Below are 27,636 nucleotides of genomic sequence, written 5' to 3' on the forward strand. Positions count from 1 at the left end.
ATGAATTCTGCCCCCAAAGGCCTGGTGGGACCAGGGCTCACCCAGGAAGCATAGCAGGAGTGAGGACACAATGGGGGTCTCAGGGACAAGATGAGTCCCACAGCCTGCAGGCAAGATGTCCTTGAACTTTCGTTGTGATTTCAAAAGGGGAAAACCCAGTAGATGGCTGAGCTCAGTGGAGGGTTGGGGTACGGCAGGATCTTCCTGCTCCCTCTCCTTCAGGTTCTCAGACCCGCAGGCAGCTGCCAGCCCGTCCCCATTAGCTATTGTTCCTATTCATTTTAGATGAAGAGGCTTTTGTTTGCAGAGCCCATGCAGGGTCACATAGCCCCCTGGTGATCAGTCTGCTTCCCCCTGCCCTGTCCCAAACCCTGCTCCCCATCACAATGAGATGTTTTCTTTGGGAGCAGCTCCGTGTCAAGCCATGCTCCCTTTGCCTCCAGCCCTATAAGCACTCATTAAGCATTGGGTTCCCCAGTCCCTTTTTGACCACGCTCCCAGTTTAACCTCTGATCTATGGGTCAGTGGGAAAGGGGAAAAATCACAGCTATGGGGCACTGGCATGGGCCGAGCATTTGGGGGGATCTGGGCTTGAAGCCTTTCCTCGTGAGTTGTATGGAAGCACCTGGAGATGTTGAGGTTGAATAAAAGGGAAAGCACCCTTTGCTCCAAACCTCTAAAAACCCCCATGTTCTCCCTGGGATCATTATTTTGGCATTGGGACTCAACAGAGCTGCACATCCTCAGAAGTGAGTATAATGCATCACCCCCAGGTTTCCTACCTTTATCAAGCACTGTTCAGCAAAAAGTCTTGTTACCAAGAGAAACACATCCAAAATTAAAGACAAAAGCTAATCAACCTCCAAGAGGTGTCATGTTTGCAGCTTTGCCAGCAGAGCCTGCAGCAACATAGGTGCAGATGGGTGAAAGTTTTGGAGATCTCCCAATTGCTCTTCCCAGTGAGTAAATCCCCTTTTTGGGAGGTTGCTGCTGCAGCCCCACACTCAGCCCCGGCAGCAGCAGCAATGAGTCAGGCTCTGAAAAATCACAGCACTGCCTTAAATATCGCAGCGCCGGTTTAAACACAGATATATTGAGCTTACTGCTTTCTAGACACCAAAACTCTTAAATAGAGTCTGGTCATATTTTCCCCAGGCAACTGGTGACTGTTTCATGGAAAGCTGAGATTCTCACCCATATTTCCAGGAAAAATAAAGCAGCAAACAGTGAGTGCTGTGGCACAGCCTCGTGCAGGCACTCATCCCATCCCTTTCTCCCTTCTTGCTTTCCCCACTTGAAATGACCATTTATTCAAACTGAAAATGTAGCATTGTTCTGAGCACCCAGGAAAGAAGGCCCATAATAAGCAGCAGGGAGAAGTCAGAGCACTTCCCATTGATTGCATTCCTTCTGCAGGGCCCACTCCAAAGCCCATTGATGTCAGCAAAGTCTTTTCATTGACTTCAATGAGCCCAGGATCACAGCGTAGGCTTATAAAGGCATTTAGGCTCCTAATGATGTAAGTAGTTGCCTAGAGGTGTTGGGGGCCTAACCTGCTTACAGCCCTTTGTAACTCACACCAGGCATCTGCCTGCATGTCGGAGCAGGGAAATACCTGGAACACTGCAGCCTGGCCAAACACACACAGCTGGAACTGCATTTGCAAACGTCAGGTGGAGGGTGGTTGCACTGCTGCTGGGTGGGTCTGAGTTTGGAAATCCCAACATTCAAGGTGAGAGTCTGCATAGAGAGGAAACCTCATCGAGTTGAGAGAAGATCTAGTAGAATAATTCATTGCAAGTAACATTTGTTATTAATTTTGGCCTGTTTACTATTTGGAAACACATTTCTAGTAGTCAGCCAGCTCTGCAGATGGCTGATTATTATTCATTGCAATTTTTTCCCCTTTTCATGGAATAATTTGTAGACATACCAGCTCAACTTCCAAAGAGTTGAAGTTTAATTCCTTAGTTAGGTCCACACCAAACAGAGAAGGAGGGGAGGGGGGGGGGAGGAAGGGGGGGAAGATCTAAGACAAGTGTTTCATGTGTGAGTTTGTTTAAAAATTCTGCAATCTATGACAAACATTTCAAATTAAAAGGACATTCCCACAGGCAATGAAATAATGAAGCCCTCAGAACCAGGCAGCCGAGGCGAGGAGCTGATGGCTGCTCCGGCATTTTGTGTGCTCTCAAAGGAGGAGAGCAAATTCAGAGGGCAGCATCATGTTGTGTTTGTGGGAATGACAGCATGTGCAGATTCCACAGCCAGCCTGCGGGCCATTTGCAGAAGAAAATCTGATTTCAGATCTTCCAGCACTGATATCAGATCTTTCAATGATGATTCCTGGGCTATCAGCACTGATTTCAGGTCTTACAATGCTGAATTCCGATGTTTCCTTGCTGATTTTGTGTCTTTCAGCACTGATCTCAGGTTTTCCACATTGATTTCAGGTCTCTCCGTGCTGATTTCAGACCTTTCAGAATTGAATTCAGGTCTTTCTGTTCTGGTTTCAGGTCTTTAAGCACCGATTTCCGGTTTTCCACACTGATTTCAGGTCCTTCGGCACCGATTTCGGGTCTTCCAGTACCGCATGAATTACAGCTCTCAGTGTAACAACGTCCCCGCAGCTGGACTGATGCTATAAGGAGGATGGTTCAATGCAAAGACTCTTCCAGGTAAGGATACAGCCATAAGGCACACCAGGACTCTGTCCCAGACACCGGACTGATGACGGACACCGCGGGGGGGGGAGCTGAGACCCGCCGACAGACGGCCGCCGGGCTCACCGCGAGAGCGCTGGGCTGACGACGGGGCCGGGAGCGATGCAGCTCTCCCGGGACCGCTCTCCACCGCCGCTCCCCGCGGACGCCCCGCAGCCCCCTCCCGCCGGGATGGGCGGTGCAGCCCCCGCCCATCCATTGGCCGCCGTTCCTCCCCGCCCCGCCCCGCTCCCCGCCGGTGGTTCGGGCGAACTTTGCCGCGGCGGCCGCCGCACGTGGGAGCCCCGCGCCGAACCTCCCCCCAACAACGCCGGCGGCTCCCGGCACCGATTCCCCCCACCCGGCCCCGGAGGCGGCGGCGGCGGCTCCGCCGAGGCGATGCCTCCTTGAAGCTCCGCCGCGGCGAGGCCCGGGGGGCGGCGGGGATGCGGCGGAGCGCGGTCCCCTTCCTCCTCCTCTTCCTCCTCCGCCGCCGCTGAGCGCTGCGGGGCGGCGGCGGAGCATGGCCAGGGCGCCCGGCCGCCGCCTCGGGGTAGCATGGCCGTGAGCGCGGCGGCCGCCCCCGCCGCCGAGCCGCTGCCCCGCAGCATCTTCAAGAAGTTCCTGGTGATGCTCTGCTCCCTGCTCATGTCCCTCTACGTCTTTTACTGCCTGGCCGATCGCTGCCAGACCTTACCCGGACCCATCATCGCCGCCGGCGCCGCCTCGGAGGAGGAGGAGGGCGGCGGCGGGGGGTACCTGGGGGGCTCGGCCGAGCTGCCCCCCTGGCAGGCGGCGGCGGCGCGGAGGAAGCGGCTCCTGCAGCGGCTCAAGCAGCGGCGGCGGCGGCAGGAGGCGGCGCCGGGCCCGGAGGTGCCGGCCGGGGACGGAGGGAGCCGGGCCGGAGGTTCGGGAGGAGGAGGCGGCGGGGGCAGCGCGGCGGGCACGGCCGGCACCCTGACATTGCTACTGGGAGAGGGCAGCAAGCGGCTGCCGCAGGCCATCATCATCGGCGTGAAGAAGGGCGGCACGCGGGCGCTGCTGGAGTTCCTGCGGGTGCACCCCGACGTGCGCGCCGTCGGCGCCGAGCCCCATTTCTTCGACCGCAACTACGAGCGGGGCCTCGCCTGGTACAGGTACGGGGCGGGGGGGCGGGCGGCGGCACGGCGGGGCCGGGCAGCGCTGTACCCGAGCCGGCAGTGCCCCCCGCTGGCCGCCAAACCTCAGCCCGAGCGCTCCTCTCGCTCCCCGCATCCCCCAGCCCACGGCTCTCCGCCGCTTTCCCCGTCCCTGCTGCTCCCGAACCCACTCCACCAGCCCTCTCCCTGACCCTCAGCTCTCCCCGCTCCCAGCGCATCTCCCGACTCTCGCGGAGCAGAGCTGCCAGATGCTCCGCGGGCTGTTAGCGCGCTGAACTCCGCGTCCCGCGGCTGTGCGGGGATGCGGGGTGGGAGCCGAGCCCCGAACCCCGCTGCTCCTCTGACTCCCAGCCCTTGAAAGCGGCTTTCCTGCCTCCTGCGTGCAGAAGGCGCACATTTCCCATGCAAATGTTGCAGCAGCCCTGCGATGAGTAAACCCAAACTGTCAGTTCCAGGGCAACCCACGCGCTCACCTGCCTCAAAAACAAACAGTACGGTGGATGGGGTTCTTATTTCAATGCCTTAGTGTTTCATTCAGCCAAAGAGAAGGAGTACCCTTGAGAAGAAAGGGAACGTTACAGCCAAGGGGCATTGTTGCTGTTCAGATGCTTTCCTCATGTGTTTCAAAGTTCGCAGAGGAGCATCTGCCGGAGGTTCCTATGGAATAGATTGGTTGAGGTGGGGGAGAAACAGCTCTTCTGCATAGTGTGTTTGTGGCTTTTGTGATTAAGTAAGCAAAAAGGAGAGGATTTGGGGCAGCCCTGGAGCTTATTTTGATTGCAAGTGAAGCACGGCTGCCGGTAGAGAAAAAGGAGAAAAAGGGTGATTTTGGCTCAGCTCGTGGTGACAGCCTTGAAATGTGGAGTAGGATAGTACTGACAGTCCAGTGTTTATGTAAAGTCTTAACACGTGGAAGTGATGAGCTTCCCTGCGTGTCCGACGGTGTCGGGAGTGCGCCGGGCTGCTGCCGGCAGCAGGGTGTGGGTTCTCCAAGCAGAAAGATTTCCTTTCGTGTGGGCTGAAGCTGTCTACAGAATTATATTTTTAGTGCACGCTTATCCAATTTCCACATGCCGACCCCGTATCAGAAAGGAAGCATTAAAAAGGAATCTGCAAACCTCAAGGAGTTTAATCAAGGCTTGACTTTGAAAAATAAACACATGGCTTTGGGATGGCATCTACTGAAATTTATGGGGGATACGCAGGAAAGCTTATTTATCAAAGATGCTCTCGAAGCGCTGGGGAGCAGACAGCAGCGGGTTTGCCCCGCTGGCTTTGAAATGAAGCCTGGGCGAGGAGTGCAGACCCAGACAGAGGAGGAGCCATCGGCAGTGAGTGCACAGCACAGCCCTCAGCACAGGGGGTTTCATTTCCCAGAGGTTTGGTCCTGATCAGGCAGCTCCTACTCGTTGAAGGTGCTGCCCTGCAGACTGTTTGTGTAATGGTTATGTGTGAGCGCTGGGTACGCGAGGGCTCCCATTAATTGCTGCAGTTTGTTTGTTCTGGTATTTGATGTACTGAATTTCACCATTTTTTTTTTTATTAGCCCTATGGAGGCTGAGGTACAGTGAATGCTTTGTATGGGATTATTCCTCTGAGACCTAATCTTGCCCGCTTTGCTTGTGTGAGTAATCTCTCCGAACGCACACGGTCCCGTTGTGATGGCAGTGCGGTGTCAGCCCACCAGTAACCCATTATCCACCCATTGTAAATGCTCACTTTACAATGTCTCTCTCCATGGGTTTGCTGTAATCTTTGATGAGGGTTCAGTGCTGGGGAAAGGGCCAGATGTTTTCCAGGGGTCCTCCTTTCTTATCTTTGGCATCAGAGTCTTAGGTTTCACGTGCATTTCTGTTTCCCAGCCGTCAGACTAAACAGCATCATTACAAGGCATAAACAGTGGGGTTGGCTTTCAGCGCCCGCAGGAAGCCAGCCTGGCCAGCACCCTGTTGCAGGGAGCACCATGTTCATGGCTGTTTGCACAGAGATAGGTTTGTACCAGAGGAACTACTCCTGGGCCAGTGAGTCCAGGTGGCACCGCAGAGGGCACCCTGGGAAGCACAGAGGTTAGATGTCATAGAATCACAGAATGGCCTGAGTTAAAAAGGACCACAATGATCATCTAGTTCCAACCCCCCTGCCACGTGCAGGTCACCAACCAGCAGACCAGGCTGCCCAGAGCCACATCCAACCTGGCCTTGAATGCCTCCAGGGACGGGGCATCCACAGCCTCCTTGGGCAACCTGTTCCTGATAGGACCTCAGGTGTGAGAGGATTGTGGTTCCTCCTAGAAACAAAAGAGCACCTCCAGTGCCCGCTGCTTGTTGCACATGATGTGGGGTGCATGGATGGCAGTGGGTCGGGATGGCCCTGGGGTGCTGCACAGTGCACACAAGTGATGGGAAGCGCTGCCTGTTAAATCGAGCAGAATAATGGCTCACCTCACAGCCAGCATTGTGTCTGGGCAGGAAGGCAGTTGTCTTAAAGAGAGGCTGATTTTTAAAAATCAATCTGACTGGTTTAATTTGGGAAGTGTGACACCTCCGAGCTCGTGTGTGAGTTGAATATGGAGCGAAGATGTGTGCCGATGGCAGCTCTGTTTTGGGTTTGCGAGTCCCCTGTTTGTACAGGGACAAAGGGAGGAGAGGGGGCAGCCCACAAAGCTCTCATTGACTTCCCAGCACAGAAATCGCTGCTTCAGCCCTGAACAAGGCTATTGAGCTCGCAGAGTTCAATAGCAGGTGAGCATGTGTTTTAATAGCTTTCAACTACAACCCCCACCCGGAGCACGGCTGCACACAGCCTGGGGACAACTCAGGAATAGGGGCTGATCCAGTCAAGGGAAAAGGGGAAAAAAAAAAAAAAAAGCCTGAATAAAAAAATATCTGTGTTTGTGGGTGATACTGCAAGTCTGGCTGGTTCCCTCTGATCCTTTGTTAGCCTCGCGCTGATTGAGCTGCCTGTTGGAATGTCATTAGGCTGTCAGTCACCCCAGGAACATTTATTTCATATGTTTTAATCTCCCTGCTCTGCAGCACCGATGCCAATTCCACTAGAGCGAAGCCAAGCTAATGTCATTAGATTACACCCGATCCAAGGGAAGATGAAAGATGCTTCAAAGTTACCCCGTCAGGTTGGGAGTGTAAGTATCACTCCTCCCCACTGCTCCCAGATCTGGGGAGTTCTCCGTCTCGTAATTAATGGCCTCTTGAGATTTCTCTACAAGGCTTTCTTTATTTTTCCTTCTTCTTTTTTTTTTTTTTTTTTTTAAGTCCGGGCAACCAGTGATGTTTGTGAGTGGAAGGGAACAGAGGATGTCTTGGGATGGTTTGGTTTGGTTTGGGGGGGGAACGTGCTCAGAGCTGCTGCTCACAGCTGCATCCCACCTTCCTGTGCAATTTCCCAGCCTCAAATCACAGCAAAACGAGAGCCCTGGGGATGGAGGAGGTGGCCCACTCCTGCAATGGTGGCTGGCCCAGAGGTCTGGGCTTTGTGGTCCCTGTGATTCAGCAGCACCATCCGAGAGTGCTTTGTGAGCCCAGCAGTGAGCAGGGGAACAGGAGAGCACGGATGGTGGCAGGAGAGGTGCTGGAGAGTGAGTACAATTAATGAACATCGCAGCAGGCATCAGGAGGTGCAAACCTCTCTGTAGGAGGGAGATGCTGTAGTAATAGGTGCCTTGGAGCAGCATGATCTTATCACCTGTCCTCGCATCATCTGCAACAGCACCAAGGCTGTGTGTTCATAACATGCCCTGCCAGAACGTGGCTTGTGCTGTTGGACATCAAGTTCGTGCTAGTTTTGGTTTTCCACTCCCTGCTATGCGTGTGTGAGAAGTTCTGGTTTAGCAACGGCTGCTCCTTGTCCTGAGAACACCACGTCTCCCAAACACATCTGAATTGCAAATAGCATCAAGTGCAGCCCGCAGCAGTTTTTCTGGAGCGTGCAGCCTTGGACAAACCCATGCTGAAGAGGATCAAGGTCCTTGTTTATTTATTAGCTGTGTAATCAGATAACGTTTCACACTGAGTTCATTGTGCCAGGTGCTGTATAAAAAAGGAACAAAGGATGGTCTTGGCCCCAAAGCACAGATAATTCACTCTCAACAGCAGGTGGAGACTGGCTGGGATAAGCTCAAAGACAGTGCTGGTCTCCTGGGCAAGGAGTTGTCATAGGATGGTAACTGACTGGTTCTGGTGCTCAGCACTGCTTTTGCAGGGAATCTGGGCTTGGACACTCTAGGGCATGTTGGTGAAGGCTTGAAGCAGTTGGAAGGTTGTGCCCTATGGCTTTGGAGGCACAAAAAGTATCTGTTTGCCCATCTGTAAAAGCAGGAGGGATGTCACTGCTTTGAGTTTGAGACATCTGGATGTGGCACTAGGGTTTAGTGATAGGACTCAGCAGGTCGGGTAATGGTTGCACTTTGTGATCTCAAAAGTCTTTTCCAACAAAACCACTTCTGTGATTCTAAGGCAGTGAGAACACCAGGAAGGCAGATACAGACGGGCCTTTCCCTGTCGCAGAGCCTGGGACAGCCTCGGCTCACTGTCACCTCGCAGCAAGGCAGAGTGCCATCTAGTGTGCGTGCCTGATGGCACCGTCAGATGGTGGCACCGTCTGGACGCAGCACCCCAACAAATCCAAGTGCAAAGAGCTGGGGTTGGGGCTCTCATTCCTCAAATAAACCCCACAACGTTATTATTATTGGTGGTGCTTTTAAACATTTTGCATCCATATGCAACACTTCTCGTTTTGGGCAGCGGAGAAGTACGTAATCCAGTGCTGATGGGAGGCTGAGAGCTCCCCTGTTGGCACATAGGGAGAAGACAACCCCATTCCCATCAGAAAGCATCCAAACAAATCGTCAGTGTTTTATTGGACTCATTTTCTCAGTTCCTCCTCTTCAGCTCTGCTTCTCGCCCTGGTTGGTGCCCAGGTGCAGGAGCCTGCAGGAGGTCAGTGCCACCCGTGTGCCCCCCATCGCTCTGCCCGTGCTGCAGGGGATTGCAGCAGGGTCTGTCCCGACCCTTCCTGCTCGTGCTGAGCAAGCTTGAAAATATGGCCCCAGCCGTCCAAGATTTTGTCAGTTAAATTCATAGAGCTGCATCTTGTGAAAAGCAGCGCAAGGCTCCAGCTGGCTGGGGCCAGAGCCCATTTATGGCAAAAATTGCGATGCTTCTTTAGGGAAGCAGCAAATTCACCCTGCTTATAAATCCCGAGTCCTCCTCTAGGGTCGGATCCTGCAGATCCCAGCGGCCCTCCCTCCTGCAATTTCTCCGCTGCCTGCGGGGGCTCCTGCCAGTAATTCTGCCAGGTCTTTGGGGCTGCCCCATCCCTACCACTGTGCCTGCAGCTGAGCTTGGGTTTCACCCCGACCTTTTGAAGTCTCTAATAAGAGCAGTTGGGTCTGGGGAGGGGGAAGGGAGCTGGGTCCTTTCCAAAGAGCTCAGAGAAACGAACAAGTAAGCAGCAAATCGGAGAGTCACCTCCCCCCTGTGTGCCCTCCTCCCTGTCTGCATTAAAACTCCTGAGCCGCTAATTACGCTTTTCCCCTGGAGAGCGTCGAGGTAACCCAAACTGCCTCCGCAGTGAAACAGAAGAGGTTGGCAACGGGGAGCAGGGGCTGCTGTTGTGGCCATAAATCTTTGCAAATTCATTACGTGCAGGTATTAGGGAAGGGAAGCGGATTAGGTTGCAGTTAAGGTCATGTTCCTGGGGTGGGATGCTATGGGTATTTCCCCCTGTGCAGAGCTCTTTTGGGGTAGTGGGGCTGTTCAGGAATGGTCTGGAGGGCTGGAGCCACCCCACTGTCCTGGCTGCTGTCCTTGCATTGCCAGGAACATGCAGGTTTTCATGGCTTGGGGTTAAACATATTCACCCCCAAGCTGTGGGACCATTAGCAGGACATGAATCACAAATAATTCTGCAGGAAGACGTTTCTCAGAAATCCGTGGTTCCCTTTGGGGACAGCCAGCCCATCCTCCTTGCTTCCTGCATGTGCTGCATAACTTGCTTTTTCAGTTGCAACACCGTCAGTCGTGGAGATAGAAAGATCCCCACTTCAAACTCGCACTGAGCCACAGCCTGGGTCTGGAGCAGCATCCCCTGTCCTGGGCAGTGAGTGGGAGCCAGGAGCAGCCCATGAGACCTTCAGCTTCCATTGCTGCTGTGCCATCTGAAGCTGCTCAATTTTCATTATAATTTTTTTCCTCTAAGAAGACATTTTTTTCTGCTGAAAATGTTAGAAAGTCAGGGTGATTTGTTGTGACGTTTCTAGCTGGAAAAGGGCACCCTCCCAGAGCCTGTGCTTGCTGGGGTTGCCTTTTATGGGAAAATATCAAAACTAATTGTTTCTGATTTCCGCGTTTATCTGATGATCGATATGTATGCACTTTCACACGCGTATTTTTGGGCTCTAAAATGTTGCATTTTGTCAGTAACATTCAATTTCACTTTCGTGTTCCTTATTGTAACACCGTATACCAGCACCTTTCACCACTATTGGAACGTGTTTGTGCTGTCGGACCTGAGCAGTCCTGGAAGCCTTTTTGGGGGGAGAAATCCCACATCCCAGCTTCTGGGTTTCCCACCATGAGGGAGCTGTGTCCTGAGCCCTGTGGCACAGGGTTAGTGAGAGAAGGATCCTGTGTTGTACATTGACAGGCTTTCAGAAGCTCCCTTAGCCTGGCTGAGCGATGATGAGCCAAGGCCATGTCCAGGTTGTGCCTCAGTTTCCCCAGCTGTGAAATGGGGCTGCGCTGCTGTGCTCAGCCACAAAGGACTTTGTTAGAGCTGCTCTGCCTCCTGTGCTTTCCAGAGCGGTGAATCCACAAGAAGGGGCTCAGAGAGGAAGGACTGAGCGGGATGTGCACACCTGGAAGCCTCCAGAGGGGCCAGAAGTGGGGGAAGGGCTTCCTGGCCGGACCCAGATGCAGAACATGGCAATTAATTGAGTTTGTCTGCCTCCAACATCATGGGGTCAGCATGGGGGTGGGACGCAGGCAGGAGCCCTGCACAAACCCCTATGAGCAAAGCATTTGGGTGCAGATATCACAGGATTCATCAGCTCATCGCTTCCTGATTACAAATGGGGTGTCTGGCTGGATGACAGTGACCTGCCAGCTTGCAGCTGGTGCCTGGATTTGCCTCTGTTCCTGGCTCCCATCTGTGCACCCTGATGATCCCAGGGGCTCTGGCAGAGTCGGTGCCACTGAGCAGCCATCACCCTCCCCTCGGCTGTGCTGACCCTGGCCAGCAGCACTGCAAACCCACAACTGGCCAATACCTTACGATCCTGCAGGCTTTCTTGACCACCACGGGGATGCTCAGGGACAAATTGCACTGAAGAGTCCCATGCACAACCCGAGAGGTCACAGGACTGTGGACTGCTTGCCTGCTTTGTCCTACAGCTCACAGCAGTGTGCTTAGAGCCACCATTTCTTACACTACAGAGCCATGCTTTTCCCTCTAGCTTGAGGTGTAATCTAAATTCTGTTAACCCTCTTGTAGGAATCTGGCTGGGAGTGTTCCCCATCTGACAGCTTGCTGTAAGGGGTGGAGGTGTGGAAGAGGTGAAGGCCACCCTGTCCTGAAGATCCTGAGCAGTGGGGTCGTGCAGACGGATACCCCATGGCATCATGTTGGAGTTGGGTTTCCTCTGCTTTGAGTATGTCTCTCCCATAGGGTGTTACTATAGGACCACAGGAGGAAGTGAGCAAGGCTACCATGTCACACCTCAGCTCAGGTGCCTTCCTCCTCTCCATCCAGATTCACCTTGGTACCCATGCTTGTGATCTGGCACACCCTGAAGGCACCAATCATCCTGCTGCACAGAGCTGCTGGAGCTCACCGGGAGTTGTGCCATGCATGAAAGCTCTTCCCTCCATCCCTGGGAGTTCCTACTGTATTCCCATGGTCACACCTGCAGAGTGCCCTGGTGGGTCACCTTGCCTTGCTGCGAGCCAGTTCATCCAGGAGCTTTACCTTACTACCCCAGGAATATATATATATCTATCGGACCAGTGAGGTTTGCAAACTTTCTGGAGTCTGTCTGTCTGTCTGCATCCCACAGTGCAGCTGAACCCATCATCCTCACACTGCAGCAGCAGCGCTTTCCCACAAGTGAGTCCTCCCCAGTCCCGCAGCTCTGGCCCCCCAAGGCAGGTTTCCAGGAATGCCATCCTTAGCATCTCCTGCTCAGCAAATCGTGGCCATCATATGTTTAGGGGAAAAATTGGATTTGCCTTGTAATCTAATCGATGTTAAATAACAGTAATTCTAACTCCGCGGCTCTATGTTTAAAGTGCAGTTGGTCTCTGGGGATCATCGGAGTTATTTAATCTAATGAAATCACCATTACTGTCTAATGAGGGTGCACCACGGGGATGCCTTTCACTGTGCCTTTCTTTCCCTGGAAGAAAGCAACGGTTTAATAACTGGCAGCCAGAGCAGAGCATTCAGCGGGGATAAGCAGGCACGGTGCAGTGGGGTGAAGGTGGGGACCCAGAGCTCTTTTGCTACCTCTGGTGTCTTCTTAATGTTAGGTGCTGTTTCTTGAGCCATGTCAGTTGCTGAGCACGTTTTCTGGCCCAAACAGGAGTCATGGTTTCTAACACCTCTCAGTACTTCATCCCACCCCACATGCTGACTCCAGCAGGTTGCTCCCTGCATTTGCTTTCCCTGTCAGAGTATTTTTGCCATTTTTTAATTTTTAAATGTTGTCCCCCAAACTTGTGCTTTTTTTTTGTTCTCATTAAGCGATGTTTCCTTGTTTCTTTATCTCCTTGTAGAGGGAGGCAGGGCCTGTTCCCATGCAGTTTCTGAGCCTCCCAGTCAGCTCAGTCACTGCAGCCCAAGCCAAGCACATGCTGCTCTCCTACGCACGGAGCTCATTGTGTGCAAATAAATGAGAGTTACGGTAGCAGCAGGCAGGGGCTGTGCTGCTGTCAGCTGTCAGCATGGCTGCATCCCTTCTAGCCAGGGCATTGCTCCTTCCCCATAGCGTGTGCTCTAATTTCCCATTATGATTTCTTTAATAGAACTGATACTTACTGTACGTCTCTCATTTGCTGCTAAAATGGGAACCATTAGAGCAATAAGTGGCAATTACCGTCAGAGCGGCATTGCGGGTGAACTCAGCACAGTGCTTCCCTGAACCCTGCCTTTGTGGAATGGACACCCAGTCTGCAGTGCTGGGGCTCCAGGGCAGCTTGTTTGGGATGGGGTGGGATGCAATGGGATGGGATGCAGTGGGATGAGATGGGATGGGATGGAGTGGGATGAGATACAATGGGATGGGATGGGATGGGATGGGATGGGATGGAGTGGGATGAGATGCAGTGAGATGGGATGGGATGGAGTGGGATGAGATACAATGAGATGGGATGGGATGGAGTGGAGTGGGATGGGATGGGGTACCTGCTGTAAGGGTGTCCAGCAGCCTCCAGGTGCAGAAACACACTTCATGTGTGCCAGGAGTGAATGTATCTGGCTTGCCATTGGCAGCTGATGTGGATAAGGATGGGTTGTGGCTCTATGCGTGCTGCTGATCTACTTGGGGATGTGTCCCCATCCTCTGAGCAGCCCACCCTCAGGCTTCTCCCTGAGAAACAATTTCCATGCTGGAAGAAAAAAAAAATGAGGGACATGTCTATTAATTCAATCAGCTCCTAAAAAACCATATCCATGCTGCACAATAGCACATGAGAAGTCTGTGAAGGATCTGACACCCCGGTGAGGTTGGGTGCAGGTTGGGTCCCCGTGCATGTCAATGAGCACCGGGATGGCTGCATTCAGAGCCTGCAGCCCTCTCACACCGCCTTCATTATTTGTGTGCTATCCAGCGTCATTAAGATATCAAGTTCATTTAGGTACATCCACATTGGCAGTTTAATTATGTCTGGGTACTACTCTGTATTTTATTCATGGACTATCTGGGGGCGGTTGTCAAACACAAGCCCAGGAGATAAAGGTTCGGTGGCTGCAGAATGCTAATGTCCTGCTGGCTCCCTTTTGACAAATACACATGCCAGTTATTACCAAACTGATTATTTCATTCATTAACACCACATACATCAGCTCCCTTCACCCAGTATTATTGTATACATTCATCTTTTCATAAACAATTACCTGACAAGGTTGGGAAAGGCAAGTACTGGGGAATTAATGCTCTGATGGGAATTTCCTGGCGTGGGCTCGTAACAAGGTGCTGGGTGTGTGTGGAATGCCCTGTTAGTGTGATCGCTTCATTAATCAAATTAGGGACAATAGCACGTCACATGAGCCCTTGTCCCTCAGTGGGTTGGGAGCCGCTTGCCTTGTGCTGGGCGCAGCGGATGGGCCCCATGTCTGTGATGGTAACAGGGGACCTGCAGTGATGCTTACAGAGCATCCCCTGTGACCAGCCCACAGTGTGCAGCTTTTCTTTTTATTAGTGTTATTATTGTCATAAGGAATATTTGCATGAGAACAGATTCTTTGTTCATTTGTTGTGCCTATTTTCCGGCTCTCTTGTGCTGCTTTCCCTTCATACTTCATCCCTTCGTCCCTTGGTGACGGGAACGAGTAAGACACCAGGGAACAAAACATCTGGGGAGCATCTGGGGAACAAAACCCCTGTGTCTTCTTGATACATTATTTTATGGTAAAGGAGAAAAGAGAACATGGGGAGACATGAGCAGTGAAGAATAACCAAACCCATGTAGTAATCAGTTCTTGCAGCTTCCTGAGAGATAGTGGAGAACACATCCCACAGAGGCTCAGTGTGTTGCTGGTCCCATATGTGTTTCCATATATTGGACCCTCCATGTTCTCCACCCAAAGCTGCCACTCAGGACGAGCAGCTCTAACCCAGCCACAATCAGTTCAGCTTCTTTCTTGGAAAGTGCTTTGGGGTCACTGCTGCTGTTCTGCTCCACCATGGGATTTGCAGACTAAATAAGGGATCTGAGTGAGATTTAAGTGCCTATCTCCCTTAGTCTCCTTTGAAAAAAGCCCCATTGGGATCACTAAGAAGCTTTTGCAAAAGGCATTAATCCTCCTTGCTATCTCTGCCCATCTCTTTGATCACACTTAAGAATCTTCAGTTTCAGGGGTCCCAGCTTCTCAAGTGGCTTCAAAGAGAAAGCATCTCACTGGTGGGAGCCCCTGGGTCCTGCTGGGAAGGAGTTCCAGTCCCTTTCAGTTGGGTGCCAAGGGGGGAAGATGAGGTTTATTGGCCTGGATCCCAATGACTCATGTTAACTCATAAACCTCAGGTCACTCATTGGTTTTCTTTTCATCCATTCATATTTTGGCAACCTCTTCTCTTCTCTTCTCTTCTCTTCTCTTCTCTTCTCTTCTCTTCTCTTCTCTTCTCTTCTCTTCTCTTCTCTTCTCTTCTCTTCGCTTCGCTTCGCTTCGCTTCGCTTCCCTTCCCTTCCCTTCCCTTCCCTTCCCTTCCCTTCCCTTCCCTTCCCTTCCCTTCCCTTCCCTTCCCACAAATGAGCTGGATCACCTCGTGTCACACTGATCCCCATGCAGGATGCGGAGGGGGCATGAGGTGAGCATCCAGCCCCACCTCTGCCTCTCCCCTGCTTGCTGCACAATGTGCTCATGAAATTTAGATCTGCAATCAAGTGAAAATTCCTGAAATATGTCAGATGACTCCATTTGATACCGGGTGAGACAGTGATGCATTCCCTGGGACGAGGTGGAATAGCTGAGCATATGAAAGAGCTCTTAATGCACGACCTTTTGAGCTGTGGCTAAAATACCTCAATAGACAGCGGAGCTGGAGGAGGCCGGGTGAGATTGCTCCTCATCTTCAGCCCTGGCCCCCACCTCACCCAGAACTTGCAAATGAGGCTACGAGGAATCTTTTTAAGCTTTCTGTTTTCTGGAGACTTTTGCCCTCTTTGCACTTGACTGCTTTGCTCCAGGAATGAAAGTAGGCAGCCCTTTCCTCACCATTAAAGTTTCATTTAGCAAAAGGACAAAGAATTGGCACGGGAAGGATGAAGAATGACTGTGAGGGTAAACTTGTGTGACTCCATATATTTTAGATCATAGCCTGAGGTCAGTCCCTCTATTTTATAATACAGATAAAGGATTTTCTGGCCTTGCAGCAGGAGGAGATGTGTGGTGATATATAAAGCAGTCACTTCTCAGCATAATTTAAGAAACAACCTCTGTTCTCAGAAGTGTTGGTTTTGGCTCTCCTAAAAGCCTCTATTGCTGTGCACACACACACAGGTGTGCTTCTCCAACAGGAAAAGAACGCATCATATTATGCTCCAAAAATTAAAAATCTCTATCAAATCGTATAGGACTCCAGCACAACATCTCAGAGGATGCTTTTTACCTCCAGGAGAGCGTGGCTCACCACGAGGTGCACTGCTCCTGTTGCCATGAAAGTTGGCACTTGGTCCTGCAAAGTCTGCAGCAAGGGAAAGCCCTTGTCCTGCTCCAGTGTTCATGCGATGGCCACTTTTTTTTTCCCCTTGAAGAATGCATGCATTGCTGTGATCGTGCATGTCTAAAACGTGTTTGCACGGAAGAAGAACGAGCCAGACATGGAAAACAAGCAAATCACATTATGCATTGGAGGCAATAATGCCGCTCCCGAGGGACAGAGATAATAGAGCAAAAGACAAAAGAACAATAGACTTTGCCGGCCTGCGCGCTTCCCTGATTGTGGCTTTGCTGGAATTACCCCCAGTGTCCTCAGTGTCACTGCTGGAACTGGACAGGGACTGGGCACAGTGTGGGGCTGAGCGACCTGTGCTTCAGGTGCCAGGATCCCTACACTGCTGTGAGCACGGCTCTGCACAGCAGTCCCATGGCACGGCAGGTGTGGGTTCCTTCCAAGCTGGCTGTCGTTTTGGTTTGGAAAAACTCTTCGTCCCCTTTGGAGGCGATGGAATGGGATGCAGAGGACAGAGCAGGGCCCATAGGGTGCAATGGGGACGGCTCTCCTTGCCAGCTTGGTGAAGGAGCCTCCAAAGCCAAGGCACCAAGAGCTTTTGGAAGATCTTGGTTGAGCTGTACCCCAAAGGCCCCTTTGAAGAGACCACTGAAGCTTTGAGACGTGCTTCAGGTTTTCCTCTCTTCCCATTCCTGCTTTCTTTCTTCTTTCTTCCTTTCATCTTTCTCATTGTTCGCTTCTTCTGCCCTTCTTTTGTTTTTCATCTTCTTGCTTTTCTTCTTTCTTTTCCTTTCTCTCCTTTTTCTGTCCATCTGTCTATCCTTCCATCTTTTTTTAGATCTCAGCAAATTCCAGGGAGGCATCAGTTGTCTTTAACACCCAAAGGAAAAATTGAAGGGAAGGGTTCAATTACTCGTGTGAAAAATGAGTCTCCTAACCGAGGTCTATCCATTTGCTAGTTGTGCTTGTTTTAAAACTGAATTATAGAGACTGCACATTTTTCTGGAGACAAATGCATTAATTTTTCTCAAAACAGACAAGAGGGAAGCAGAGGGAAAATAAGATAATAAGAGTTTCCACAGTGATTTATATGCCTTTGTGAAAAATAATGGGGGAGGCTGCAGCCGGCGGCCGGGGGGAAGGGGCGGCGGTGGCAGGGATGGCTGTGGGGAGAACTGCCAGAAGTCCAAGCAAGATGTTGGCTTTGGATGATATAAGATCGCTTTACATCTTTCTCCAGCTTGAAAAATCTCTCCTTCTCTCCCTCTGTATACACACACATGAAATATATGCCATACGATGCTCTTCAAATCAGCGCAGGCCATGCTGTTTATACAGGAAAGGATTGTGTTTCTCGCCAACCTCTCCCCAGCCCTCCCTCTTCTGCCAAAGGATAAACTGGGACCTTCCGAAAACAAAGTGGTGGCTGCAGTTTGTAACAGATTTGCTCTCGTGTGTGTTTACCCAGGGCAGGAGAGCCCTTCCCCGGGGCGGCTGCCTGTGCTCTCAGGCACAGAGCAGCAGGGTTGAGTTTATTTTCTTGCTATCTGTTCCCTTTGGTTTGATTTACACGCGAAAAGAGATATTTTTATGATAGCAATAGCAAATTGGGTTTCTTTATGGCTCATGAGAGCTGTTTTACAAAATTGGACTATTTATGTAGTGTACTGATTGCGATGTAGTTCCGAATTTAATGTCTAACTGTAGGGGATAAAAAAAAAAAAAAAAAAAACCAACACAGCAAATGGTGTTTTTTAAAAGCTACAAGCTGTTTGTGAAGCGAGATGCAATGGGTGACTTTTACTTGAAAAGACGCAGTGGACATCAGCAGCTTTTAACGTTTGGCCAAGTGAAGGTGAATGGAGAACCCCGAGGGCTGGGGACAGTTTCAGCAGTGGGTGTAATTCATGGAAACCCCCCCAGGAGGATAACAGCTGCCCCGGCGGCAGTGCCCGTGTTGGTGGCTCTCTCCAATTACTCACAGGAATGACTCAATGCCTTTATTCCCCGTTGGTTTCTGAGTAGAAAATCCCACGGTGTTCAGAGGGATCTGAGAACAGAGAGGCTGAAAGCGATGCTTGAAAGCAAAACCCAAATGTCTTCCAGGGCAGATGGTTGATGGCCTGGTTTGGTTTATTTGCCCAATGCAAATCACATCCCGTCTGCCCAGGGCTGCAGGGAGGCCAGTTCCTGTTTGTTTGGCTAAAGCAAGGCTGAGATTTCTCTGTGGCTCACAGGTGAGATCCCCAGGGACCACAGAATCATAGAATGGGTTGAAAAGGGCCACAATGCTCATCCAGTTCCAACCCCCCTGCTATGTGCAGGGTCACCAACCAGCAGACCAGGCTGCCCAGAGCCACATCCAGCCTGGCCCTTGAATCCAGGGATGGAGCATCCACAGCCTCCTTGGGCAACGTGTTCCAGTGCCTCACCACCCTCTGTGTGGTTGAGGATGGGGATGAGACATGAGGCTGTAGGATCAGACCTCCACCTCCATACAGACACAGTTTGTCTCCTTCTCCCAGCCCAAAATCTGGCAGCGCTCTGTTGGTGGATCTGTCCCCCCTCCCTGTGTTCAGAGCAGGAGGGCATTTCAGGAGGTCCTCACTGGCCCTAATTGAAGGCTGGAGAGATTCTTCACAGATTCCCAGGTTTTTAAAAAGGAGGCATTTGCATATTAATAAGGAGCTGTTCAGACTGATTGGCTTAATGTGTTTGGGGTAAGTATAATTAAACGTCAAGGGAAATATATCATGGAGTAATGAAGCTGAAGCTAATTTATCAAAAAATGAGGCCTAGAGAGGGAGACGTTCCCAATAATAAACAGTTCCTTAACCTTCCTCTTTAGGTGCTGTGCTCAAAGCACCTGCTCTTGGCAATCCGTGTGGGGAGAAGTGACCTGCATATTGCTTTGTCCTGGGGGTCTTTCTCATTTGTGCCCCAGTGCCAGCCCCCTGCCATGGCTGAGCCCATCCATGAGATCTGTGGGGCATAGATGGGGGAAGGTCCCTGTGGGGCCAGTAGCAGCACTGGGGGTGCTTGGGGGGTTTTACATACAGAACACTTCAGGGAAGAAGAGCAGTCATTAGGTTTTGTTGTACCAGACTCAGTTTTGCTACTGGGTCATTATGCCTTTTTTTTTTTCCTTCTCATCTCTCTGTCTTTTTACTTCAGAAGCTTTTCAGAGCACATGCTGTCTCCTGCTCTGTTTATGTTCTAGGCTCCTAAATATCAACTCCTGTAGGCACAGCTTTGCTGTGAACAAAAAATGCAACCCTCATTCAGGACTGCAAGTCCGGTCCCAAAACAGGGTTTGCTAACATCAGGGTAGAGGGTGAGGCTCAGGCTGAGGTCCACACTCATCCCTACAGAGGCTGTGACCCTTCTGCATCCCAAAGTGTGATGGGAGAAGGCGGTGAGCTCCCTTCCACAGCACAACGCAAAGATTCCATTCCGTTCCATTCCGTTCCATTCCATTCCATTCCATTCCATTCCATTCCATGGTTGGACTAGATGATCTTAGAGGTCTTTTCCAAAGTTAATGATTCTATGATTCTTTGATTCTGTTCTATCCCATCCCATCTCACCCTACCCTACCCTACCCTACCCTACCCTACCCTATCCTAAATTCTATGAACATGTGGCTTTAGGGAAGGACTGGATTCATGGAACTCATTGTCAGCCAGGCACTGCCACTGTGCCCATGGCCTCAGTAGAAAAAATCCCCCTTTGGCAAAATCTGGCAGAATCAGTAGGTTGTAGAGGCAGCTGAAGAAGGTCACTGCCAGAGGTGATGGGCTGGATCTGGGCATGATGAGGAATGGCAGGGTGTGTGCTGCCTGATGCAGGGCATTCCCCAAAAGCATTTGCTCCCTGCCTTCCCTGTGCCCTGCAAAGAGCACTGAGGTTGAGGAGCAGCAGGCTTGTGGTCATGGCCAAGAGGAGACACTGCAGGGCTTCCCTGCTGCAGAGGGGGCTGGGAAAGCCAAGGGAAGATGCAGTAAAGCCAAGGGAAGATGTGGTGAAGTCAGCCCCAGCAAATGAAGCTCCTGGTGGCACAGCTTTGGTGGCTTTCCCAGCCTCTCAAAAGGGAAAAGGGCTTTTCCTGGGGCTGGGCTTGGAGCTAGGCCATTGTCCATGGAAGCTGTGTCCAGGTCCCTGCTGTGGGGCAGCAAGACACATTCTGGAGTGATTTTCTGAAGCACTGAAGTGGCTGAACCCTTGCAGAGATGGCATGCAGCAAGTGAACAAATTAAAGAAATTGCTTTTTATAAAATAAATGAAAATCATATAGATATATAAATATATAAATTATGTATACATATATAAATTATGTATTTAATACATATATTAAAAAAAAAAAAAAAAACACCACCCCACTGCAGTGCTTTGGGCACAGACAGCAGTGCTGCTATGGCAGCACTTTTAGATCAGAGCATCCCTAGACATCCTCTGGCTGTAAAGTGGCATTCTCCTTACCCAGCCCATCCCAAAGGAACAGGATGAGGGCTGAGGCAGACACACAGGGGTCCCTGTGTCCCCTCAGGCTGCATTTTAGGGATGCTGTGTCAGGCTTAACTTGTGTTTTGCTGCAGTTTCCTATGGCAGGAGCTGCAATTCTCTGTTGGGTAAAGTAAGAAAGCACCTTGCAGCCACCGCCACGTTGCTGCCTTCCTAAACTAGGCTCTTTTTAAGTATTTGGTTCTCCAGGCATTAGTGACGAGCAACATGAGAAGGACTTGGCTGGGTGCCCCAGTGGGCAGTGGTTCTGCTCCCATGCATTGGAGTGAGACATGAGTGAGCAACACTGATTTTAGCCAAATTTAACCATCCCTTGGGAATGCTGTGCCCGTCCTGCAGCCCAGAGGAGGTCGGATTCCTCCTCTGCAAGGGATGGCAGAGGAAGGAGAGAGGGGTCGGCAGCCACACTGATAAGATGCTGCCTGACAGATGCAGCATGGAAACAGATGCTCCCAGCTGCAGCTGTAATGAGATCCATAAATACCGAGGGTTGCTCAAATAAACGCCAGCATCCACCGCACGATGAGCTCAGGAGCTGCTGTTGTCAGCAGGCACAGGGTGGGTAGATTTGGGGCAGGAGGAGCACAAGGCAACACTGCTGCAGCTCTGTGTGCAGGCTGCAGAGTGAAGGTGCCCACGCTTTGCCCAGCTCCAGATTTCAGGGTTGTTTCCCAAGAGCCTAAAAGTGCAGAGGCTGTGGGTATGACAGCACGCTGAATGCTTCCTGCCCTTTCAGCTCAGCACAATTGGGCACTGGTTTTAATATCCTCTCAGGAACACTGGGGAGAACAAAAATCTCTGTGTCCTGCCTGGGAGGTGTCATCTTGAGACTGATGTCAGCAGGAATAGGGTTTTACCCAGCAGTTCTACACCCAGTGTCCTGTTTTCCCCATAGTTGCCTCCGAGCATTTTCCACTCATGAACCTTCCTCACTCCCATGGGTTTCCTTGGGATTTTTTGGTAGTCATACCAGATTCCTGGAAGGCATCTCACCATATATTCATCCATGTGATGTCTGAAGGAACAGGAGGCTCAGGGAGCTCGGCTGTGTCTCTGCTGCTTTCAGAGCCCTTTCAGAGCTGCCAGTCCCCAGCCCAATGTGAGGACAGCTCCCTCTCGTTAGGCATTGGTTTTAATTTATTTATCTGTGCACACTCCAGGTTACATTATCACTCTTCCCAGAGCATCTTTCTTTTTAATCTCCTATACGTGCTGTAATGGCCCTCCTGGGAGCAAGGGCCTAAGAGGAGGGAAAGGGAATTGCATGTGATCGCAGTGCTTGTTTTCTTTTAGCGTTTTCTGATGCAGAAATGCTTGAGATGCTTTGGAAGAGGAAGGGAAATGGAGTGGGAAAAAGGAGGAGCCCGCATGGCTGGGGGCTGCAGAGGGCAGGGAGAGATGCACTGTGCTGTGGGGCATTGGGCTGCACTGCACGCACTGTGCCTCAGTTTTCCAAACTCTTCAGCCAGTGGCTTCATGCCAAAGAAGGCTCTGTGCTTCTGTCAGGGCTGCTGCATACGTGCCCTTCCATCAAAGCTGCTGCAGGCATGCCTATCACCGTGGCACCTGGCCTGATCCTGGTTCCCATTTCTGCTTCATTCCCATCACCTGCCCAGTGCAGCAATCATGTCCTCTTAGCTGCCAGGTGCTGCAACCAGCACCTCTGTCCCTGTGCTGCTGCATAGAGCTGGGGAAAGCCCCCAGGTGTCCCAGCTTCATGCTCCCAGCAGTGCCCCCACACTGCAGCTTAAGACTTGTCCATTGCAGCTGTGACGTCGCTGCAGGCTGCAAACCCTGCACGAACACACCCTCCTGGGTGCTCTGCTTGTAGGGATGGAGCCTGATACATTGCTGCGGTTTCCAGACATGAAGCACTGCTTTGTTCCCCAGAGCCTCGCTCTCACAGGGACACACCACCAAGTCCTGTCTCTAAGGACTCTGATCCCATGGCCAGGGTCAGGCCAATGCCCTGCTCAGATTTGTAAAGGGATCATTGTGCAGTCAGTCAATAAAGAGACATAAAAGCCATAACAAACACGACATCAAAGATCATGCCTGCACCAGGAGTGCCTGAGGCTGGGGACCAGTTATAGGGACATCCCAGGGTAACCCCAGCATGAAGGTGCCCACAAGAACGACTCACCCATTGGGGCGCATCAGCCACTAAACCCAGCACAGCACCCACTGCACGGCTGAGACCGTGGTGCAGCCCCACTAAGAGCCAACTGCGAGTCCGCACGCAAATCCCAAATGCACCCTTTGAGGAGAGTCCTCCTCTCCTGTTAAGTAATTAAATAAAGCCCCGAGCTCTACTAAAATTAAAATAACAGAATCCATTTATTCTGGCAGGGTCTGCTGGTGGCTGCTCTTGCCAAAAACATTTTTGTGGTTCTTGTCTTTTCAAGTGGCTCTTTCGCAATAAAACCCAGATGCCATTAGTCCAGGGAGGCCTCCAAGCAACTGTTTACGTCCATGAAAGATGCCCTTTGTAATTAATTAATCTCCTGAAAGCTGTGGCAGCACATTCCCGGTGGGTCCCAGCATGTCCCTGCCCGCCGGGCTGGCAGCCGAGGTGCAGACTCATTCCTGAGCGCTGAAGAAAGCCTTTGTGCTGCAGCTCAGCCACTGAAGGGGTTAATCTGCTCCTCGGGAAGACGCAGCAGAGATTTCAACACTTAAACTACCAAAACCCAAACAGAGGTTGGCATGCCTGCTGACATTGCATGGACTGTTGTTCTTGCTCAATGGCCAAACACAGTTGTAAGAAGGTGGCTCTTAAGCACAGAAGCACAGGAATGGGTGCAGCAGGCCCAGCTAAACAGCTGTCTTGCCCATCCAGGTGGTGCACAGCGTTGGGTGCATGAGAACAGGCAATGTGCAGAGGTATTTTTGTCATCTACATCCAGTTGGGTGTGATTAGCATTGGGGACTACTCAAGGCTGAAGTCACTCAGGGGTTCTTGCATCCCATCAATTGATTTAACTCACCGGAAATCTGGCCAGGCTATTTCTGACCAATACATCCTTTTGGCTTTGCAGCATCAGGTGATAGCATATCCCAACACAGAAATATGGCTCTGCTCGTCAGAGGTCTCCCTTGTTCTGGTTTGAACCCACCTCCATCCTTCGTGTCCAAAACAATGTTTTATGTCATCATGGAGTCATTAGGGTTGGAAAGACCACTAAGATTGTCTAGTCCAACCATCAGTTCATCACCACCATACCACTAAACCACACCACTCAATGTGACATCTACTCTCTTCTTGAACACCTCCAGGGACAGCAGCTCCACCACCTCCTGTCAGGCTGCTGTAGAGAGCGATAAGATCTCCCTTGAGCCTCCTCTTCTCCAGACTCAACCATCTCAGTTCCCTCAGCTGCTCCCCATAAGACTTGCGCTCCAGACCTCTGATAGCTCCATTGCCCTTTGTCATCCTTTAGCAAGTGACAGCTCTCTCATACTGCTCAGCTTGTTTCTGAATGTCCCTAATTCAAGGATTTTCCTCCAAATAGAAAACCTCAACAGACACCAACAAGGAGGTGGCTTCTGTAGGGACCATGCCTCTGCTCAGCCTCTATGCAACTCGGTTTCAAACAGCAAGAATTGCGCTAGGAATGGTCAATCCTCTCTACCTCCTCATTTGTAACATAACGACTCAGCCTGGGGTTTGGTTGTTATTGGTGTTGTTAGCTGTTGGCTGGCTTTTCATTGTTGCTGTCTTGATAGATGGGTTTAATTTGGCCGGTGTATTGCCCAGCTTTGCACACCATATGTTGCTGCGGCAGGGAGCAGTCCATCACCACGCGGCATCACATGGGGTCAGTGCCTGGGGTCAGGGCATGCAGGACACGGGTCCCAGGGCTGCAGTTGCCATGAGAACTGTGGTGGCACGGTGGTGAAGCCCCATCCATCTCCTGTTGCCCTTGGGCTGCTGGTGTAGGAAAAATCAGCCACCTTGGATGGGGTCATGCAACCAAATGGTGAACCTCTGGCATTCTGCAGCCCCCATCTGGGGGTAGTAACTGGGTGGTGTGAATCTGATGGATCGGATGTGGTGTCTCTGTGTGCAAAGAGAGCTAATGGAGCTCCCCAGAGGAGCAGATGAACACTTGCTAAAATGTCTTGCACCCTTCTAGCTTGCCTTGTTTAACTCAGGTGCCATCCACTGGCCAAATCCTGCATTCTTTTAGCATATCCCACCCAATGCCCAGCCCAGGAGAGGAGGAGTGACCCAGAACTGAGCTGTCATCTGGGCCAGGAGAGCTTCCCAGCAGCTTGTATGCAGAATTTCTTTGGGTGGAAGAAGGAAATCGCTGAGGTCAAGGGGCTGACATTGCACATTTTTATGTGACATCAGCTTGCTGCCACCTTGAAAATACCAAAAGATGGAGTCTTACATCCTGGCCCTTGAAAAATCCCTTATACCCTGAAGAAAGAGAGTCTTGTTACTCTAGAAATTCACTGTTATTCTGGGGAATTTAAGCCAATGTGCAGGAAACGCCAGTGTGGGCAGGATGGAATTTAAAAAGGGTAGGATGTCAGGATTGTAGAGGTTTGCTCTGTTCTTCCAGTGTCATGGCACAGAATCATAGAACAACAGCATGGTGAGGTTGGAAGGGACCTTAAACGTCCACAGCCCTAACTCTGCCATGGGCTGGCTGCCCCTCACCAGCTCAGGCTGCCCAGGGCCCCATCCATGGCCTCGGGCACCTCCAGGAATGGGGCAACCACACTTCCCTGGACAACATCTCACTGCCTCTGGATAAAAGATTTGCTCTTCATATCTGACCTAGATTTCTCCTCCTCTTGTTTAGAACCGTTCCCCCTTGTCTTGTCACTATCTGCTTGCTCATGGTAGGATGAGAGGGGGAATAAATCTCAAAAAGTCCTTTTGTGGGCAGAACAGAATTACACCAAGTTTCTGTTGTGTGCTAAGGTGCTTTTTGAGTTGGAGCACTATGGGTTGACTATCCGTGCTAGAAGGAAAGAGTTGGAATCATGAGGTGTGAGGACATCATGGCTGTGGTACCTGGACACCTCTAAAATACTTGGCACTAACGTGTCCTTCTCCCTTCAGGGACCTCATGCCCAGGACCCTGGAGGGGCAGATCACCATGGAGAAGACCCCCAGCTACTTCGTCACCAAGGAGGCCCCAGCCCGCATCTCCTCCATGGCCAAGGGCACGAAGCTGATCGTGGTGGTGCGGGACCCCGTGACCAGAGCCATCTCGGACTACACACAGACGCTCTCCAAGAAGCCCGACATCCCCACCTTTGAGAGCCTGACCTTCAAAAACAGGACTACGGGCCTGATCGACACCTCGTGGAGCGCCATCCAGATCGGCATCTACGCCAAGCACCTGGAGAACTGGCTGCTCTACTTCCCCATCGGGCAGATCCTCTTCGTCAGCGGGGAGAGGCTGATCAGCGACCCCGCGGGGGAGCTGGGCAGGGTCCAGGACTTTCTGGGCCTCAAGAGGATCATCACCGACAAACACTTCTACTTCAACAAAACCAAGGGCTTCCCCTGCCTGAAGAAGGCGGAGGGCAGCAGCAAACCCCACTGCCTGGGGAAAACGAAAGGCAGGACCCACCCCGACATCGACCAGGAGGTGGTGCAGAGGCTGCGGGACTTCTACCGGCCCTTCAACATGAAGTTCTACCAGATGACGGGGCAGGACTTCGGCTGGGACTGATGCTGACAAAAATAATTTAAGAAAAGGAAAATATAATATAATATATATTTTTTTTACGTATCAGTAGGGGGTGGGGGGAAATACAGAAGAAAAAAAAATAATAATAGTTGTGCTGAAACATAATTCATTCTTAATTTTTTTTTTCCTTTTGACCCTACTTGGTTATCTTTCTTCTCACAAAGATGTGTCACCAAAAGAGGCTGTGAACTGCAGCCTGGTGCCATGGACATCCCCTACGGCTTGGGTGCTTCTTCCAGCAGGCCCCAGGTTTTGCACTGGGATCCATAAAAAAAAAACACTGGGGTGCAAAGCTGCAAGGTGTCTTCAGGTCACCTTCAGAAGTGACAGATGAAAGGAGGAGCTCATGGCCTGGCAGGTCAGCCAGAGCGTGGCTTGGAAATGCCATTTCAGACCTTTTTTGTCCCGTTTTTACAGTGAAACAAAGGAGGTGCAACATCTAATTTGGTTTTCAAAACCTTACTCTAGGAGATGCTTTTTACTGCATAAAATCATTGAGAGCTTTTCATTTATCCGTTTCTTGTTTGACATTTGCCTCTTCACTAAACCAAGCTCTTTTCATTGACCAAATTTAATTTTCACCTTACAGAAGCCAAAACCAATGTTCCTTTGGTTTGTTTTTGAGCCCAAAAAAATCACCAAAAAGAAAACAAATTATTCTTTTGACTTTAGGATGGAAATGGTCAAGCAGTCAGAAGTTCCCATTCAAGGGAACTCCCTGCTCCCAGAAGCATGCACCCCTGTTGCTGGGCACTTCTCCCACTGGGGCCCATCTGAAGGGATTTGGGTGATGGGATGGGAAAGGTTCATGATGCATGTGGACCTGTTGGGGGATGCTCATTAAACATCTGGAAGGTGGTGGGACCCCGCCATCCCACTGCTCACACACAGGAACCAAGTTTACAGTGTCTGGCGGATGATCTTTAAGCCATAATGAAGAATGTTTTGAGTGGCTAAAGGGTGGAGAGAGGGGGAAAATGAAGAAAAAACTGCATTCAGAATGAGGAGAAGTTGGTGGAAGGTTTCTCATCCTTTCCTGAAGAACCGAGGGGGAAGTGGGAATGAGAGCATTGGTTGTGCAGCCTTTGAAATTGTCAGGCAAAACGAATCTCCTGTTTGCAATAACCCGAAGCTTTAAATTCTTTGCTTTGATCATT

At 51.1% G+C, this 27,636-nt stretch overlaps 1 protein-coding gene across 1 annotated transcript; it reads left to right on the plus strand.

Moving 5' to 3' along the window:
- The first annotated feature begins 3,254 nt into the window (after positions 1 to 3,254).
- LOC149915353 (heparan sulfate glucosamine 3-O-sulfotransferase 3A1-like) lies at positions 3,255 to 26,482 on the plus strand. The gene is made up of 2 exons (XM_090121815.1): positions 3,255 to 3,838; positions 25,843 to 26,482. Exons 1-2 carry the CDS (start codon positions 3,261 to 3,263, stop codon positions 26,459 to 26,461), a joined length of 1,197 nt encoding a protein of 398 aa, XP_089977941.1. The 5' UTR covers positions 3,255 to 3,260; the 3' UTR covers positions 26,462 to 26,482.
- The last annotated feature ends 1,154 nt before the right edge of the window (positions 26,483 to 27,636 follow it).

The sequence above is a fragment of the Phasianus colchicus genome, chromosome 20 (genome assembly GCF_987193195.1).
Source record: "Phasianus colchicus chromosome 20, bPhaCol1.hap1.1, whole genome shotgun sequence".
NCBI classification, from domain to species: Eukaryota; Metazoa; Chordata; class Aves; order Galliformes; family Phasianidae; genus Phasianus; species Phasianus colchicus.